The following is a 19211-nucleotide window of genomic DNA, read 5'->3' as shown; positions in this document are numbered from 1 at the left end:
ATTTCTCCTTTTCAAAGTGCCACGTTCCAACTTTGGAGCTAGCGATCAGTTTGATAGTATCAGTCGCTCTGCTGGTGATAAAGACCGTGTGAGAGAACGGAGAGCGAATAAATAGACCTTGAGAGGAGATTTGATGAGTCAACACTGAAGTCTGCTGTGTATCTGCTGATTACTGTGTACGAACATAGTACGCACGTCCCGAAAAACAAAACAAATTCATGGGTGACCAAACAAGGGCCATCATGACACAAAGTGGAATCTGTATCTAAATGTTCTTCTCCTTCAGGCACAAACAAGCACAAGCACACAAGCAGGATGCTACAGACGTTTTGCGCTGATCCTCGTAGCAAATCATTAACAAATGCACTGGTTTTTCACTAAAACGTATTCACCTTTATTCAAAAGCTCGACAGTGGAGACAAGCGGGTGAGGGCGTAAACAGGGCGAGACGCATCTACGTCCCCCGGGACGTCTGGTCGTGGTATTTATTAACCACCATAACCCACAGCTGCCAACGCGGCTGTCAGTACATTTGGGTTTGAATGTGAAATGGTTCTTCTCAGGTACAGCACCGATCAACGCCATCGTTCTTCCTACCATGTGATCTCAGGGCCAAATTATCTCTGATAAAAAGAAAAGACATTTATCTAGTAAATTAGAAATTGGATCTTTTTTTTGCCTGAATATTCCGCTGTTATTATAACAACCCGACTGACATGACAGAGAGGATATAGCTATAACTCACAATCATGCTTTATTCTTGTTGGATTCTTATGAAAGAATCAAATAAAAGGCTCTTCTCACTCTTCGGTCTTTCAGTCGTGCCGTTTCTGGTTTTCTTTCACTAAACTATACTTTTGTTTACACCTGAAGTCTCTTCATCTTAAACATCTTTTATTAGTTCATGACTTCAAACAAAAACATCATTGATTGTCAACACAAAATCTGTCTTAGCACCGGTACAATAAAACTGTACTTTAGCTTCTTTTTTTGAAATACTGTTTTTGAATGAAGGAGGAAAATGTCAGAATAAAGGGATCCTAATAAGTACATTTCAAAATGAAGCACCAACCATACAAAGCAATTTTTTCTCATAGATAGGCTTGTCAGATACACAAAGAGGTCAAATATATTAATGACTATTAAATTAAGCACAACAAACAGTGTAAATAAAAACATTGCAACACAAAGCACTCTGGGATCTCATATAGGGACGTGGCTGCAGTCACGGGGGCGTCTCGCCTCCTCGGACACGGGGGCGAGAGAGAGAGAGAGAGAGCGAGAGAGAGAGAGATCCACATTATTCTGTTTCAGTTCAGGAGGAGTGGAGAACATCTGTCCGGCTCTGTAAACAAACTCTCGACCTCCAGGTCCAAAACGAGGGCGTTTCATATTTAGCGCGCCGCCCCCCGGCCCACTCTGTGAAATGCGTCGGGAAAAAGGAAACATGGTGAAGCTGCTAGGTCCACAAGGTAACGGGTTAAGTGGAAAAAACGGAACGGAGGAGTAACAAAAAAAAAAAAAGAAAAAAAAAAAAGAAACAGTAAATGAAGCTGTGTTTACGTCTGAATATTACGTGTCGTGTTCTCTTCTCCGCGGGTCCACGGAGCCGGAACCATCCGGCCCAGTGGCCTCCCTGACTTGTACGCTAGAGTTCCCCAAGATAGAAAAGTACCGCTCTCTCTCGGGAACAAACTCAAACAAGAAGTCCTAGACATCATTTGTCCTTTTGCCACAAGAATACTTTTATATCACCAAATGTGTTGTTTTTTTTAACCCTGATGGCAAGATATACACATATACACTACCATGTACATACATAATCATTACAAAAGGTCTGCTCGTGTATTCAAATATACCTATGGATAGGAACCTGAAAGCTGCTTTACAGCACCCAACACTCCCGTGTGCAGGTCCTTGTGATCACTTAATCACCTTCTGTCTGAGGTCAAAGGTTATAGGTGGAGCGCCATTTGTGTCTCTGGAGCCTCGTTTCCCTGGACGGAGAGGTTTCCTTTGAGCTGCTGCTTGCAGGAAAGGACTTGGGTTGACAACAGTTTGCATGGTGACGCAGAGGCTACCGGCTGCGCGGCTTCCCTGCGTGTGTCAGTGTCGCTCTCTCTTCCTCCTCCTCCTCCTCCTCATCCTCATCTTGCAGGATGTCAATGGAGGATCCCAGTAGTCTCTGGAGCTCGGGTACGCATCGCACCATTTCCACAATCCCTGCCTCGTTGTCGTCGTCTTCTTCTTCCTCCTCCTCTTCCTCCTCCTCCTTCTCTTCCTCCTCCTCCTTATTTTTACCTTTGTACAGGGAAGCCAACGTGGAGCTCACCTGGCTGATTGACGCCTGCCTCGAGAGCTCAACACGCGACAGACTCACCACCTCCAAGTTTGGGTAACGCGCACGGAAGATCCGTGCCGACATCTTCAGACGCTTAAGGACGTCCGTCAGGAGGAACCAGTTGCAAAAGCTGTGAGAGAGAGAGAGAATAACGCCTGATATTAGCCAACCATCCCCAAAGTATTCTCAAATGTTGATGAAGACGGGATTTATAGTTGCCGACTACCGGCAGAAAGTCATCAACCACGCACTTATGATCACGCCCCTCAACGTGGGAGCAAAGGTTTTAGCCCATAGAATTTAAAATGATCATTGGCCGTGTTCTTAGCTTTTAGACTGATTTGGTTGATGCTAATTTGGTAGATAAAGCTACTAGCAGAGACTGCATCCACATTAGTAATTCGACCCTGTGAGGAATGGGTCTGGAGTACAACGGAGACCATACAGGGCTGCATTGTTAGGATTATAGAATCCAGCTTGACTCACACCTGGCTACGACCCTCATTAAAAGTCACCCAACTTAAATGACATGAGTGCACATGTGGAATTTAGTAGGGCTGCGCTTCTGTTTGGCGGTGAAGAATTAATGATGAATTTATAAAGACAAGTGTCCCTTTTTTGGATCAAAGCTAAAAACGTCTTAACTGATACATATTCATACACACAATGCCTGTTTGAACTCACCCCTGGGTTAACGACACCTGAACGTGATAGCAGGGTAAGAGAGGCTCCGAGGAGAACTCGAACAGGAGACAGTCTTTGTCCGAGTCCGGCTCGGTCTTTCCCGCTGCATCCTCCTGCAGCTCCTGGTTCTGCTCCGACAGCAGGAAGTCCCAGCACGGCTCCTGGTCCGTTTCTGTGAGGGGAAAAGTCCACGAGGTGAGATGAAGAAGGTCCCTGCGCAGGCATGGAGCGCGGGCGCCTCCTAGTGGCCAGTCTATTCACAATAACTAGCACGGGCTCCACGACTGAAAGCTGTGATCTGCTAAAGGATCTCAAACATCACGATGGCAGCCACACGTGTGCATGAAAATAAGGCACAGATACCATTCAAAGCTTTAGGTTTGTGGGATTATCTTGCTACGACTTTCCAAGGCGTAAACTCTATAATAATGAATGTCACAAAAGCTTTAATAGCCAAATAAATTATCTCCCATCACTGTAAGCAGACATCCCCACAAAGCCCTCAATTATTCCATGCAACTCTCATCCTATTGTTCCTTCAGTGGATCACTTGTTGCCTCTGACTCTAGTAAACAAGACAAACACACAACCGCGTGTCCCAACGGCCACAAACTAGAATTACTTCCCCTGCAGCCACCTGCATCCGTCTCTGCAATCAGTCTCCATCGTGGTGCACGGACTGATTGATCAGTGGACTGACGGGTTGAAAGGACAGAACCACAGGGCAGACTTTTCCAAGGTTTCTTACCAAAGAGGGAGCTGCTGTAGAAATCCCAGGGCGAGCCCTGATCTTGTTCTTTGCGGGCTTCCAGGTCTGTGAAATATTCTGGGGAAGAAAAACACAATAATATTATATACACATTTTATGTCATCTCAGCTCGATCCACACTAGGAGTCAATCTGAAAATATGAAGGGCTTCACAGTCGTGGTTGTCCCCTTACGTGAGAATAATAGTTCTTTGTGGTTGGCAATACAAACATCTGTGCTAAGTAAAAGGATGTAAACTGAGCAGCACTTTGGTCAACTGTTGTCGTTTTAAAAGTTCAATATGAAGGAACTTTACTGGAAACTAACTTGTCAGCTTAGCTGTTGCACGGTACCGATTGGCCAAGTCGTGACAAAAGGAATTGCAGAAACCAAAGTGAGAATAACTTGATGCATTACCCTGAGGTCAGGAGGTCGGCCGCGTGGCGAGAAAACGCCAACAACGCGTTGCACGGTTTGACGCACAATAACCACGAATCAATAAAACAATTTAGAAAGGGGGCAATTAAGAATTGATTAAGAGACGGATGTCTGAAACCACTTATTTGACCCGGCAAGTAAAAAAAAAAAAACATTACAGTTGAATCAACAAATAACCCAAAGCTGAAGGAAACGTCTCCGGAGCTGCATGTTGTGATGCGTTACGCAGCCTTCGTCCCCCTTGTTTACCTGAGACTCGCACGCCGCACTAAACACCGATACCAAGTCGATAGGGAGCGCTTCCTAACTCGAGCAGAGGAGAAACGAGGAGTCCCTTCAACATGACACGAAAGAGGAAGTCATGCACGGCGGAGGTTTATTCCCGCGGAAGCCCGGCGTGTAATCGATCACTCTGCCTGGCTCGGCAATGGAATGATGAATAAATGATTGATCACAGGGAAGGACGTTTAAAGCATGCGATAAGGAAATCAATGGAGGCTTTTATAAACACCAAATGCAGGTTTTACTTCAATTACGGTTTTTATCTAATCTGGGCTGCTTTTTTTTCACCATAGCGGCCCCCTGACAAAGACTGCTATTCACTACTATGACCACAACCGCATGGTCACGACTCATCTTCCCAGTCACTTTAATTGGAACTTTAAATCCGCAGATTATTTATCTTCATTAAAAAGGGGATAACCAGGCGACGGAGGGGGGGGGGCTGTTAATGCAGAAATCACAGTGAACTGGTGGGAGGAATAGCTGCAGGTGACGGGGGCTTGCGTCAGTTTGTGTGAACTCGAGTCCCCGAAGACGTCGTGGAGCCCTTAAGTCCGCTGCTCTTGTGTTATTTAAAACCACTCGAAAGCGTCTCGATTGTATGGAAATCCAAAGCCTGGCAGCTTCAAAAGTTACTGTTGAAAAAAAAACTAAAGCTCATAAGAGGAAGGTCGGACTACCTGTGAGGAAGGTCTTCATGCTCGGGCTGTGCGCCAGCTTGACCGGGGTGTGACCGGAGTAGGTGGCCAGCGTCGGGTCGGCGCCGTGGTTCAGAAGCAACCAGACGATCGGTAGGTTATCGCTCGCTACCGCGTCGTGAAGGGGCCTGAGAAAAAGAGACGGACGCATGGGTCTCATCACAATGCACTTCGTCTAAACAAATACTCTGGGATTAAGTAGTTAGCTTTTATGGGAGAGTTATTATTGTGTAAAAGTAACGGGACGTGCTCTTCACTTAATCATGAAAAACAACCCGTGAGTAATTCTCATTGCTGCTCGTAACACCTGTAGAGAGCGTAGCGAGTGAGTGTAACAATAATGAAATGATTTTTGAATACTTTTCATCTGTCTGCCGCAAAATGTACATGAAACATTCATATTCAACAGCTTGTCTTTTCAGCAAGCTCATCAAAGACTGAGACAAGAGGGATGGCTATATATAATATATATATAGATATATGTGTGTTTGTAAAGGTCAACCATAACCGTTGGCTATGTGTCACAAAGCTTACACCAATATAACACTTAAAAGGATAAATAATTCTTTTGATACGTCAATCTGACCCCCCCCCCCCTCCCCTCACCGTGTCCCATCCTGGGCGCTGCAGTTGACGTCGGCGGCGTGCTTCAGCAGCATCTGGACGATCTGAGTCCAGCCTCGGGAGGACGCCTCGTGCAGAGCCGTGTAGCCGGCGTTATCGCGCCGGTTGACCTCCCCGACGTCCTTTTCCAGACAATACTGGACGACGTCCTGCACAGACGGACGGACAGGGGTCACGTTACGATCCCATGGGGGGGGCAAACGCCGGCGAAGTTGGCAATACCGCACCACCAAAGCGTGCGCATTTCACCTGATAGCCCAGGCGCGCCGCGCGCTGCAGCAGGGTCTCCCCGGCGTTTTTGTTGACGATGAGCCGCCGGACCTCCGGAGGAACGGGCTTTTTGGGCGGAGACTCACAGCCGCCAATTCTCCCCGTCGGGCCTCTCTTACTGGGGGGAGATGATGGCGAGCCTTTCGGAGCGGGCGGGAGGCTTTCTGTCCTTTTTACATCAGCCCCTTCGTTATCCGGCGTGAGGGAGGCAGCGCGCTTGCCCAAGCCGCTGCGTTTGGTCTTAGTCTAAATCAAAGATATATATATTTTTTTAGGGGATTAGAGCCGCCTGTGAGACGCAATCTATTGTAACACATCGCCAAGTAAAAGCAACGGGATCTTCTCTGTGAGGGACCTGTGTGGTATCAAACCTGCTGCCGTGGTACAAGGGACACACAGGGTATTTATCTAGCCACAGGGGGGCACTGTAAGCTAATGCATTCACGGGACTTGCTCCTATCTGTGTGCTTTGAAATGTTCTATGAAACAAAAGAGCAGCCTCGGCAGGCGTCTCACCTTCTGCTCCTCGCTGTCACTTAAGTGCTTGCTTTTGAACTTCCTTTTCCCCGGAGGCTTGTCACTGCTCTCCGGGGACACCTCGCTCTCCTGGTAGCGGAGCGACCCGGAGCGAGTGAACGAGGGTCTCCGGGGAGGAGGCTCAGGGCTGCAGGCGGTGGGACTCGGACACGGGTGCGCCTGTGGACCTAAGGGGATGAAGAGGATTGAGGGCTGTGCGCGGAGCGGAAACTGCACAAACAAATCTCGAAGGTCTCTAAAATCGCCAGAAGCAGTGGTGTATCCACATCAACAGGTTCCCCGACGGGGGCCCTCTGTTGTGGGCGTGATAAAAGTCGGGACCTCAGGGATCTAAGAGGAAAAATGTCCTCATCATCTTTGGGGTTTGTCGGACATTGACTTCATCTCACTGTGCAATCATATACTCAACAGTATTCTATTAATGTACTTCCTCATTGAAGTGAATGTCTATTATTAGAAGACGCTGTCGAAAATGTTTCTTTTTGATTCATTCGGAATTTCTCTATTTCCTTAACAAATAGTTTTTCAGCAACGCTCTCTTGTTGAACTACAATCGATAGTCTATGCATTTTAATGAAAAAACGCTCTATCATCTTTACTCTGGGGTTTATGTCGACATTCTTACTTTGACTTTGCAACGGTGCATAAAAATCTGTTTATATCCTATCCGCCCTTTTGATTAAAAGGGACTGGAAACTGTTAATTAGAAAACTCCCGATCCCCAGAGAGAAACTGCGTACCTGCTGGGACGCCGCTGTCCCGTCTCAGGGAGCCGGCCTCCTCCAGCTTGTCCCTCTCCGTGATGTAGTCCCCGGTCTGGTACTTTTTGCTACGGCACCGCCGGCGTTTCTTCGGGGCCGGCGCCGCTTCGCCCCCCGCCCCGGCCGCCTTGCCCTTCCCCTGAGCCGCCCGCTCCGGCAGAGGAGTCGAGCGGGGCCTTCCCCTCGGGCGGCGGGTGGGCTGGGCGGGAACCGCGGGGGGTGACGGGGACACCGGGGGCGGCGGCGGAGGGGAGGGCGTCGCGAAGCCCCACAGGTCGAGCCGGGCCTCGTCGGCTCGCCGCCGTCCTCGCCTCAGCCTCGGGGTGAAGCTCCCCGTGGTGTCGGCCTCTTTGCCGGCCACGGCGGCGCCGTCGACGGGTCCGGGAGCACCGCCGCCGCTATCTGGGGCCGATTAGATCACATTCGATTGTTAAAAGAGTCACACGGACCGAATCCCTGAGACATAAAAGACGATGTGTGTCACAGCTCCATACATAAACCACCCAGACTTTATATCTCCAGAACTAAAGCTACGGGCTCGATTAAAAAAAACGAAAAAAAACTGTGTCCGACTCAGCTGAAAGTCTCATTAAATATGAGTTGGATAGCAGAAATATGTCAATGCTGGGAGAACTTCTCAGGGCTGCGGACATCACAGGGTTGGAAGAAACAAAAAGACGTTACCGGATTTGTCGGCGGCTGCTTGCTCCCTCGGAGTCGGCCCTTTGCTCGGTGGAGAAAGAGCCCCCGCTGATAGACTCTGCTCCTGAACCGGTGCACATTGTTTCTTCTGCTGGAATACACGGGGGGGGGGGGGGGGGGGGGCAGAGTAAGCACGCCGCGTTCGGTGGCATTGATCACAGCGCTTTCATGGTGACAGACGAGCATGAAAGGAAGTTAAATCATACATTGTAGATTCCTACTATAAAAGAAGGAGCTCGGATCAACTGTTCAAATCTTGATTAGATTGAGTGGATTGCTGCCTAAATGATTTCCCTAAAATAACAAAAACACACAAAAAATAGCAAAATAGATAATCTACCTTCTTTTGACAAGACCCTTTGGTTGGAGTTCTTTCTACGTCTGGCCTTTTCTTCCCCGCAGCCTTCTTCGACGAGTCCGGCGGCGACTTCTCCTTCGCCGGCTTCTTCGGGCTGCTCTTCTTCGGCCTGACGCCAGCGGCTTTGGCTTTGGTTGGCGGCTCCTCTTTGGTTCCGTTGGTTTTCTGCTCAAACCCGTCGCCCGCCGTCGCGCACAGGCCGGCGAGGATGGACGCGAGCGGCTTGTCGCCCGGAGGGCCGTCGCACGCCGCGATTTCCCGCCTCAGCACCTCCCCCTCCAGCACCTGGGCTAGTTTGCTCTCCAGCCTGCTCCCATTCGTGGACGCTCTGCCAAAGAGACGGCCAGCGGGCTTTGGGAAGCTCTGCTTCGCCGGCTCTCCCGCCGCGTCCCCCCGGCTGGGGTTTAACTCTGCGCTATTCTCCGCGGGCTCGTTCGCCCTCTCCAGCGTCTTCTTGGCCGGAGTGGAATCCGCCCGAGATGGCAGGCCAGCCCATTTCTCCAAAGACCAGTAGGCCGGGGACTCGAAAGCTGAGGTCTGCTTGGCCCGCGCGTCGTGGCTCGGAGAGAGCGGGTCGGGGTTCGGAACGTCGGCTTTTCTCGACGCCCGGGTCTCGCCCTCGCCCGCGTGCGCCGTAGCGTTGAGCGCTTGCTGCTTGACGATGGACGCCAGGTTGGACAGGGGACACTTCGCCCTCTCCCGCTTATCCTCCTCAGGGCTGGACGGGCTGCGGTGGGGACTCCGGGCCTTCGTCTTCGGAGGCCCCTGTGGGATTTTCCTCTGAGGGGGCGAGGCCGGGTTCAGCGCGCTCGGGGGCTTCTGCCAGGCCACGCCGACCACGGCGGGAGAGCACGGCGCCGCCGTTTTGCCGGCGCCGGGTTTCTGGTGGGCCTGAGCCCGGGCGGAGCTCGACAGGGCTCCTTTAGAGGGACAGTCCTTGGTTATGGCTGCGCTGGTGTTTCTCACATGCTTGACACTGTGAGCATGCTGGTTGCCCTTCGTCACACAGGATGGCTTCTTTCCTCCGGATGCCAGGTGCTCCCCTTGGTCAATTATAGATATAAACTCCTGCTTGGCGAAACTCTGAAATTCATCCACAAACGTCCCTTTTCCGTCCTTGCCCCGCAGAGTGGAAGCCAGTATTGGGCTGGCCACACCAACATATGTTCCAGGGATGGTTTTTATGGGGTCTTGAGGAGCTCCCTTACCCCACGCTGGTTTGGGCTCTTGGAGCTGGTGATTCTGAGGCCGATTTGACTGCTTGTGATGGGTTCCATTTCTGTGGGTGTTTGGTAAGACGGGGTACTGTGCCCCCGAGCCGTACGTTGCGGAGTGAGCCCTCTTTGAGTTCAGAAAATCTCTCGGATTCGGCTCGCTACTGTGAGGCTCGCTCGTTGCAACCAGAGGGTCATCTGTGCACTTCGGCCGTTTGGATTTAGCGGACAGATCGAGAGGCACGTCTCTCGGTTCGACGGGACGCGGCGCATTGTCGTCCGAAGCGGAGGCGGGGGTGGTTTTAGGCGAGCCCCCGGCCGTCTTGTCGAGGCTGCTGCTCTTCTCCGCGTGGTTCAGCCGGCGGCTCTGAGAGGCGATGCCGGCCAGCGCGGCGCCACAGCAAATGGCGGCGGTGGGAGACAGCGTGTAGCGGGAGGGTGCCGCGGGAGTTAACGAAGGGTGCTGCAACGGTAGGGCAACAGCCGGCGAGGCCACCACTGAGGCTAAAGATACATCCTCTCCCGCGCATTTAGAATGCTTATTAGACGAATGGTTGGATTTGAGCTTCGGCGGCAACGACGCGCCGGCTTTTTTCTCCGCGGCCGGGGTCCTGCCCACCGAGAAGGGGTAGGGGTAGGTCCGCACGAGAGGTGTCCCCCCGACGCCCGAGCCCTGGGCCTGAATCTGACCCGCCGCGGCCTCTCGAAATGCTCCGATCTGACCCGCTGCTGGCGTGATTTTACACAGCGGCGGGGGAAAGTTTGCGGCCGCGAGGAAGGCGACAGGCTGGGCCGGTTTGAACTTGGCGGCGCACTGAAACCCGGGCGGCGCGCTCTGCGCAGGTTGCGTCGGCGGGTGCGATCTCTTACCGGGTGTCAAGACGCCGCGCCCGGGGCCGAGCGGGTCCTCCCGGCTGACTTTGTCGCCACTCGACCGCCGGGGGGAGGGGAGGGCCGCGCCGCCGTCCGGCCCGGGCTTGGGGGCCTCCGACCTTTTGTCCGCCCTCCTCTCGGAGCCGGACGTCGGTGCATTGTGGGGCTGCTGAGGTGGAGACAGCTCGGGGCTGTGGTTGTAATTGCTAGTGTCCAGGCAGGCTTTCGCTGTCTTACAGTCTGTTGTTGGTGCGGTCTTGTTTTGCTGACTGAGGGTAACGTCTCCTCTAAACTCAGAGGGTAGCGTCTGGGGGGGATTTCCCACCATACTAGCAGACGCTTTAATTGGAGCACTGATCTGTCTGCTCACCGTGCCTCCATCCCCTACATTCATTAGTGTAAGATCCACCTGAGCAATAAGAGAAGAGCAGGAGGCCGGTGTTAATTGGATAAAATGAAAAAGGATGCTCTAATCTAGAGATGCAACTGTAATGGAAAGAAAAACAATTACCTGCATAGGTGTTTCTTTAACACAACATGCCTCAGGGGTAGCTGAGTCAGTCGGGTGAGATCTTTCCTTGAAATACGGTGAGAGGCTGCAGAACACACAAGAAAGGGAACATGATGGCTGTTAGTGCTGTTCTGCTTTCAATCACAATGAAGACCTCAATTCTTCATAAGAGGAATGAGATATACCCCCTGCAACCGTAAACGATTTCAAGTTACCAACATTTGGAAAATGAAAAGGTCCTTTCTTTGAGAGCGAGGCTTGGAGGTCACAAATGTTACAATTTTTCTCAGAGCAGAGAGACAATTTAGGCTAGCAGAGAGAAGTGTGGGGACTTAAAGAATGCCTTTGTTGTGTTGTTCCCGTTGATTTTATTTGCTTGATACACTAACATTGTTTCAGTGTTGATCAATCTGGAGAGTGATTTATCTCAACTGAAAATAGGATGTTCTGTGAAGGAAATGAGACCTAATGATTTGCATTATGGGCAGATTAGGAACCAACAAGTCTCTGGCAATAGGAAACCTTTACTAGACCCCACCTATAACAGGCACCACCTATACCAGACCCCACCTATACCAGACCCCACCAATAACAGACACCACCTCTCACAGACACCACCTATACCAGACCGCACCTATACCAGACCCCACCTATAACAGACACCACCTCTCACAGACACCACCTATACCAGACCGCACCACCTATACCAGACCGCACCTATAACAGGCACCACCTATAACAGACACTACCTCTCACAGACACCACATATACCAGACCCCACCTATAACAGACACCACCTCTCACAGACACCACCTATACCAGACCCCACCTATAACAGACACCACCTCTCACAGACCCCACCTATACCAGACCCCACCAATAACAGACACCACCTCTCACAGACACCACCTATACCAGACCGCACCTATACCAGACCCCACCTATAACAGACACCACCTCTCACAGACACCACCTATACCAGACCGCACCACCTATACCAGACCGCACCTATAACAGGCACCACCTATAACAGACACCACCTCTCACAGACACCACATATACCAGACCCCACCTATAACAGACACCACCTCTCACAGACACCACCTATACCAGACCCCACCTATAACAGACACCACCTCTCACAGACACCACCTATACCAGACCCCTCCTATAACAGGCACCACCTCTCACAGACACCACCTATAACAGACACCACCTCTCACAGACACCACCTATACCAGACCCCTCCTATAACAGGCACCACCTCTCACAGACACCACCTATACCAGACCCCACCTATAACAGACACCACCTCTCACAGACACCACCTATACCAGACCCCCACCTATAACAGGCACCAGCTATAACAGACCCCAACTATCCCGGACACCGCCTATAACATACCCCACCTATATCAGACACCACCTGCCAACCTCGGCTGGTAAAACTAAGTTCTGTTGTTGGTGGAAACTATTTGTTGGCACTGGAGATGGAGAAGAGACGCTGCCGGAATCTGCTTTAATTCCTTCTGCCACGACAGATCCACACTCACACTCACTCTCCAGACTAAGTGATGTATTATGTGTATTTTGTATATTCTGCTGTCAAACGTATTGCTTACTATTGTAACGTTAACAAACCAGTTGCTTTCTGCATACCTTAGGTGTGTCTCATCTGTCTCATGGTAAAGAATTGTAAAATCTAGAGAGCATCTTGCGTTGGGATCCCACAAGCCAGCGATGGACCATTCCTCACTTCCTACTCCCTAACTGATCTCTGATCTCACCCCCCTCTGATCTCAACTGTACGCGTGTTAAGTTAAGACTTCAAATTGCATCCGTTTGGATCACAACGGCACACCTATGCGTAGTTACATAACTGCATCCTGCCGGGGTTAGAATGCCGTTACTGAGACAAAATCTGTCAGACTGACAGAATTATAAACAGTTGGCAAAGCCCTCAGAACCGCTTCTGTGGTGGCTCCTGCTACAGTTGGCTTCTCCAGTACCACATTTTGCAGTGATGACACACGCACACACGGCCACAGACTCGCATGGGAAAAACAATACCGACGTCGCTGTCACTGGGGCTGGTAACAAGTACCAGAGAGGGTCTGCATCAGCAAATACTCTGGATTAAAGGATTGCGAAAGAAGTTAACATCACCAGGTTGGACTGAGTCCTATGATTTTAAATGAAAAATGCTTATAACACTGAGTGTGGCTTACGCCCTTTGACCCCTGGGGCCCCTTGGTAGGCCCACTCATTAATCCATCTATGAGGTAATCAGCTGCAAAGGCTCAAACAGTGTTTTATTAGCTGGCAGCAGCCTCAACGTGTTGCATGCTGACGGAGGCACAAACACTGCAGGAAAATATGGAAGTCTGGAAAAGAGCAAAAGTTTGGTTTCTTAAATATCACAGGGTTAGTTATTCATGATTACAACAAAGCAGCCAACCTCAGTTGAAAGCTTTCAACTAACGTGGGGTTCCTGCTATGTGATCCAAAATTACACCCATGGCTCATCCATTAAAAACGGACCAAAAAAAGGACATTTTCACAACACAACTCATCTCTTCCCTCGCAAAACAAAGCTAAGCATTTACACCAATTAGGAAGAATCACAAAGCAATTAATCTACACTCATAATCATCTAAAAAACGCACACACATAACACACACACACACACATCGAATCCCCCATCCAGGTAGAGGGGAGTAAAAGAGACGACTACAAAAAAGGTACTAAAAGCCAGACAATTTGGGATGGGGGAATGGAAAATCCCCCACCACCCTCAACGGACCCGTGAAACATAACGACGGTGATGATGATGATGATGATGATGATGACACACGCGATCTCTGCGGGAATCTGCGAGCAGCGCGGACCGAAGAGCGCTCAGTCTGCGTCCATTAACCGCACAACAGTTGCTTGCAGCTAGTTTGTCTTTGTGCGGCGATCATACGCCGGTCCCCTCCTCCTCTTCCTCCTCCTCCTCCTCCTCCTCCGACACAACATTTGCATTCATCGGCTCCGATGTAGGCCAGTAGAATGCATGCAGCGGCCCGGCACACACGCCGAGGGCACCGCGCTCACACAACAACACGAAGTCAAGCCCGACGTTACGTTCCAGAATAACAGCCACGACGAAAGCCCACTGCTGCTGTTGTTGTTGTTGTTGTTGTTTTTGTAGTACACTTTAATTTACCGTTCGGCCCCATCGGTACAATAGAGACAAGTCATGTGTGTGACAAAAAGTGCACAATGCAAGTGCACAGACACATGGGACCCTCTGAAAAACCATTTGTTTCCCTGTGTTGTCACTGTCGGCACGGAGAGAGAGAGAGTGGGGGGGGGGAGGCCGTGGCGGGCTCGGGGCTCGCTCGCTGCCGCCGCAGACGGAGACGAGTCTCCCCGGTGACAGAATGGAGCTCAACCTCTCAGGTGATCGCTCCATCTGCGCGACGCACACGCGCTCACGAGGAGCTCGTCCAGAGTAACGTGGACGGACCGGACTGACTGGTGTATCAGGGGGGCACGTTAAGTTACAGCAGCTTACACCACCCCCCCCCCCCCCCCACACACACACACACACACACACACGCACACACTATACGTCGAGTGGCTGTGTTGAAACACAATGTGTCCCCTCTCCGCACGATAAGGTAAGTCAACATCCACGCAGAGCCACACGGAGGCAACACACGGGGAGGCAGAGCCAAACAAAGCGCAGTCCTCGCGGTCCCCGGGAGTGTGACCCGTCCGCGAGGGGACGGCTTTTCTGTTGTTGTTTTTTTGCTTGTTTTTACGTACAAATGATCAATGTGACGCGCTGACAACACAGAAACACAGAAACCCCGCGAGCCGCGCAGTGACTCGCGGGGCGGAGGGGGGGGGGAAACAAAGTAACCAGCTGGACAGACAGAGGGAGGGTGACACAACTTATTACACACGAGTGTGGCCACCAAAAAAGAAAAAAAGGGAAGAAGAGAGGGAGCGGGTGGGGGGGGGGGGGGTAATATATCTAAGTCCACTGACCACCACGGGAAGCCTCGGTTTCTCCGGGAGGGGAGGAGGAGGGGGGGGCTCCCTGCGCAGCGGAGTCTCCGCGAAGCCGTCGCGCTGCTGTTATCGAATCCCCGCGCCGACCCGATCAGAAGGGCTCCGGTCTCCCGTCGGCCACCCTTTCTTTTTTTCTGTTATTTTTTTTTTGTTTCTCGCGGGTGGACGGACTGAGCCGCTTCGCCGCTGAAAGGGCATTCACCGAGTCCTCTCTCTCCGTACGCCGAAATATTGAATAATTCCCAAGCTAATCGCCCGGGCGAGGACCGAAAAGATGTCTAGTGGCACACAAAACAGTTACGAACCCGCTCGCACAGATGGCACGTGAACGGGCACGCACGCGCGACTCGGATACGGCCGGGTCCAATGCCTTTCGCCGCCGCCGTCCGCGGCTGCTCACTAATGTCGACGGTTTTCGGTTCTAAAAGTCCGAGGTGGGGGGGGGGGGGTGTGGGGGAGGGCAAGAGAAGGGGGTGGGAGTGTGTGGGGGGTGGGTGGGAGGGGAGGAGGGGGGGGGGGTCGTCAAGACAGTCCGTTCCGTATCTCCAGTCTGAGAGGAGAGAGTGGGGCAGAGGAGTGCGCGGTTACGGCATGGGAGATGTAGTGCTCGGCTATCCACGCCCAGGATTAGACGCTAGAGAGGCAGGGAGGGGTAAGGACTGCAGGTACCGACATGCAACGCGAGCTTCTGCCGCTCAAGGGGAATCGGGTAGTGGTGGAGGATGTGTGGGGAGGGGGGTCGCGACCAAAGAGTGTATAGCGGTGCGCTAAACTGAAGAGGCTGATCGGGGTAACGAAGTAATAGACTGTGTTTGGTGTGTATCCCGCGGAGGCTCCGGGTACTGCCCGCACCGGGGTTGTGCGCGTTTCCGCGGCAGTCGGCTCAATTAATGAGAGTCACAGCAGCGAGTGATGGTTGCTAAACGGAATTGCCAAAAATACACACACACACGCGGAGAAGAAGAAGAAAAAAAGAGTGGGAGAGGTTTGGGTGTGTTGCAGTGGAATTAACACGAGGAAGCAAGACTCCAGTTGCTGGAGGCTCTCCAGTTGCACGCTGTAAGCTGCAGACTGATGCAGCCTGGAGAAGATGAAGGGACACTAATGCCTCCTCTACGGATTTCCAAATGGAATAAAAATAAAGCATAACTATCTGAGACTATCTAAGTTGAGCTCTTTAGGTGTTGATGTCATGGATCTGAGTGGACACCTGACGACCATCTGTTAGACCGAGCCATGTGACCATCTGTGGAGCCAACATTATAATTCGCTTATTTGCCTCCAATTAAAATTACAACTTTTGCAGTGACATGTGAACCACTGTACTCTCTTTGATTTGTGTTGAATGTTCATTATCATTGACAACAATGTGGGCTTTCTTCCCTGGCATGTCTGGGCCCAGGCATTACATTGTAAAAGGCATTTGGTGAGTGAGACCACTGATAATCACTGATCATGAATACGGACAAAGGGAGTGCCACTCACTCTGTGGTGCACCATCAGTTCACTGTCACTCATGTCTTGCAGTGCAGTGTTTCGAAATCACATTTCCTGTTCTCACCGGGTCAGGCTTCAACTGGATTCATGCACACACGGTTTGCTACAGAGAAGTGGGCTTGAGCTTTGGATAAGGCTTACATTTCAATTTGAGTCCCTAATTCTCCACCAGACTCAGACTTAACACAAAATTAAGACATGCGTTGCCTGCTCATGAAGACAACAGCCTTCACCACAAAGGCCAGCTGAAATAATCCAAACGTGCTTTTTAGCACAGCAGAAGTCAAAACAGACTATTTTATAAATACAAGCCACCAACGGCGACGAAGATGAAGGTAACGTGATACAATGAAACCTCTCCCTGTAATATTATATTGAAAACCATTACACAATTTGCAATGTAATCAAATCTATTTTTTGCCTAAATCTGTTTCTATTATAGTCATGACAACACACCTTCCACTTCCAGTCCCCCACAGGTGAACATTTATCAGCCTGTTTAGGACCTGCATCACAAACACAGCAACCACAGACTTATTAGCATCTCCTGAATGCCATAATCACATTTGAGGGCACAAGCCCACAGGTTCCCCCCTGCCGTAATGAGGCCACTCGTCTTACCTGGATCCCGGGAGCAGCGCGGGCCTGCTGTTTACGCGGGTATCCACTCCCTCGGGCCAACACATGTCATACTTTTCCCAACACTTGTGACGAAATAACCGTGTGTGCGCACACACACACACACACGAACGCACAGCGGCGCTGACCCACGGAGTTTGTTTACTACCGTGCACGATCAAGGCGCTCCGGAGCACCAGGGCGGCGCAGCACCGCGATCCCGTCCGAGAGCGGAGGGGCCACGAGCTCCAACTACACTCCGTATCGTCGGACCGGATCGGCGTGTGAGGGCTGCTCGCGTTGCCCTTCCCCTTTCGTTCAGTAATGGCTGCTTGACAGACCCCCCCCCCCCCCCCAAATGGGAAAAATCTGCCGATCGGTAAAAATAAATGAAGAGAACGCGCCGGGGGGGGGGAGAAACCGTGTGCCTGCGAGGAGCATGAGCATTTCCAAAGTGGGCAGCTGACACATCGCGTGAGTCGGGGGGGAGTGGGGGGGGGGGGTGGGGTGGGGTGGGGGGGGGGGGGGGGGGGGGGGGGGGGGTAACCCGGAGACCTCAACCACCGCGCAAGCTTTCCCCGGTAGTGGCTGCTCGGGGCTTCGCCAATTATAGACGAGCTGGGTTCACACGGTGCACACTAGTGTCCGAAGCCGAGGGAGGGGGGGGGGGGGGGTTACACAAATAAATTAATAGAAAACTTGTTATGCACGCAATTAAAAAAAAGCCCATCGAGCGGTGATGTGGTATTCCGCACATTGCACTATGACAACTGCGATAGCGCAGATGGAGGCACGGTGTTTGTTTCGAGGGCCTTAATTTTTTTTTCTTCTTAAGAATGTCGTCTTCCAAAGGGGGGGCACACACACACACACACACAAAAACACACACACACGCACGCTCATATCTTTCCGTGAGTCATATTGGAGATTATCGACCCTATTTAGGCCGCCATGGTTTACAGCGACGAGGATGTCCCGTCGAAGTTCGCGGTGCTTCACCTGGTCAATGCCGCATGTCGAGGCTGGGAGCGCGGGGGGGGGGGGTATACAAACATCAAGCAAGGGTTATTCTTCCATCTTGGCACAAGTGATGAATTATTCTACAGTGAACGAGGAGAGCACGGGAGCCGATCACAGCAAGCAGCGGCGCGGGGGGGGGTTCTTGTTTCGCCAGGTTCCACGGATGGCCCGACGCGATCCGTCCGGGGGACGTTTGAGACATCCGTCGGAAATGGGGGGGAAAACGCATCACTTCGCTTCGCCTCTTTTGAGTCACCGCGTCGGCGTCTGGACAGCCAGCCGACCGACCGACCGACCGCGGCGCGCAGCTCCACGCGGCGGGCTCGAAGTGTGTCATCTCGAGACACAACTTGGCTGTCCGTAGGCTGCGTGTGACACGATCCTACATACATGCCGTGGGGATAACGACGAGACGTACCGCCGCAACTACCGGGGCTCTCACCACCACCCCCCCTCCCCCCGGACACCGACAACTACTAAAACAAAACACAACAAAATACACAAATCCAGGGTCAAAGTTTGGCAGAGTTTCACTCGCCCCTGCGCGGCGTTGTGCAATGCCCCCTTAAATGCCCCCTGCTCGCCCGTAACGCCTTTGTTATTAGTAATCGCGTGGTATCGCACCGTCTTACCTTGCGCTCCGAGCCGTCTGCAGCCACAAAGCCTGCACACGGCGCAACAAGCTACCGTTGTCTCCGCGGAGGCTTCCGTGTGGAGACCGGGTGGGGGGCGGTGGGGGGGGATGTGATTTTGAAAGTAGAATGAATACAGAATGCAATTTTGGTTTGTCCTCGCGATCTTCCCTTATTGCCAGTTTTCGGTCTGCAGCAGCTGGAGATGAAAATCGCGCACCCTGGGTCCTAGCGCCGGGTAAAGCCCTACAGGTGAATAACAAACAGACTGCTGCTCCGCGGGTCGGCATCTTTAATCGCGGGGTTCTTCGCTGGAGTCTGATCAATAGTCCGTCCAGGGCT

At 51.7% G+C, this 19211-nt stretch overlaps 2 protein-coding genes across 7 annotated transcripts in view; both read right to left on the bottom strand.

Annotated features, from left to right (window-relative positions):
• Window positions 1–877: 877 nt before the first annotated feature.
• Window positions 878–19053, bottom strand: bcorl1 (BCL6 corepressor-like 1). 5 transcript variants are annotated; one of them, XM_037460596.2, is made up of 12 exons: window positions 18870–19053; window positions 11042–11126; window positions 8426–10939; window positions 8068–8176; window positions 7363–7785; window positions 6602–6789; window positions 6065–6331; window positions 5798–5964; window positions 5174–5319; window positions 3774–3851; window positions 3026–3197; window positions 878–2471 (listed from the first exon to the last, which is right to left on the bottom strand). In XM_037460596.2, exons 2-12 carry the CDS (start codon window positions 11045–11047, stop codon window positions 2078–2080), a joined length of 4464 nt encoding a protein of 1487 aa, XP_037316493.2. In that variant the 5' UTR covers window positions 11048–11126; window positions 18870–19053; the 3' UTR covers window positions 878–2077. The 5 variants fall into 5 exon arrangements, with proteins under 5 accessions (XP_037316493.2, XP_037316491.2, XP_037316490.2 ...); XM_037460594.2 differs by lacking the exon at window positions 18870–19053 and adding an exon at window positions 17221–17526 and having other exon boundaries at window positions 8068–8173; XM_037460593.2 differs by lacking the exon at window positions 18870–19053 and adding an exon at window positions 17221–17525.
• The window catches only part of taf7 (TAF7 RNA polymerase II, TATA box binding protein (TBP)-associated factor), a 175620-nt gene continuing 170422 nt past the window's right edge, over window positions 14014–19211 (bottom strand). For both annotated transcript variants that reach the window (XM_037461545.2, XM_062560561.1), the window contains exon 13: window positions 14014–14032. The gene's annotated coding sequence lies outside the window, so the exon portion shown is untranslated. The remainder of the gene's footprint in view (window positions 14033–19211) is intronic.

The sequence above is a fragment of the Pungitius pungitius genome, chromosome 2 (genome assembly GCF_949316345.1).
Source record: "Pungitius pungitius chromosome 2, fPunPun2.1, whole genome shotgun sequence".
Lineage (NCBI taxonomy): Eukaryota > Metazoa > Chordata > Actinopteri > Perciformes > Gasterosteidae > Pungitius > Pungitius pungitius.
Note: the sequence above shows the minus strand (reverse complement) of the source record. Positions and strands in the feature narration are given on the sequence as shown.

Bases quoted from the DNA above. Each gene is read 5' to 3' on its own strand.
- bcorl1 (XM_037460593.2), bottom strand. From the start codon at position 17,285: ATGTGTTGGCCCGAGGGAGTGGATACCCGCGTAAACAGCAGGCCCGCG. The intron at 7,786-8,067 runs GTAACGTCTTTT...AATCGGCCCCAG, and splicing joins AGCAGCCGCCGACAAATCCG to ATAGCGGCGGCGGTGCTCCC. The intron at 3,198-3,773 runs GTAAGAAACCTT...TTCCCCTCACAG, and splicing joins CTACAGCAGCTCCCTCTTTG to AAACGGACCAGGAGCCGTGC.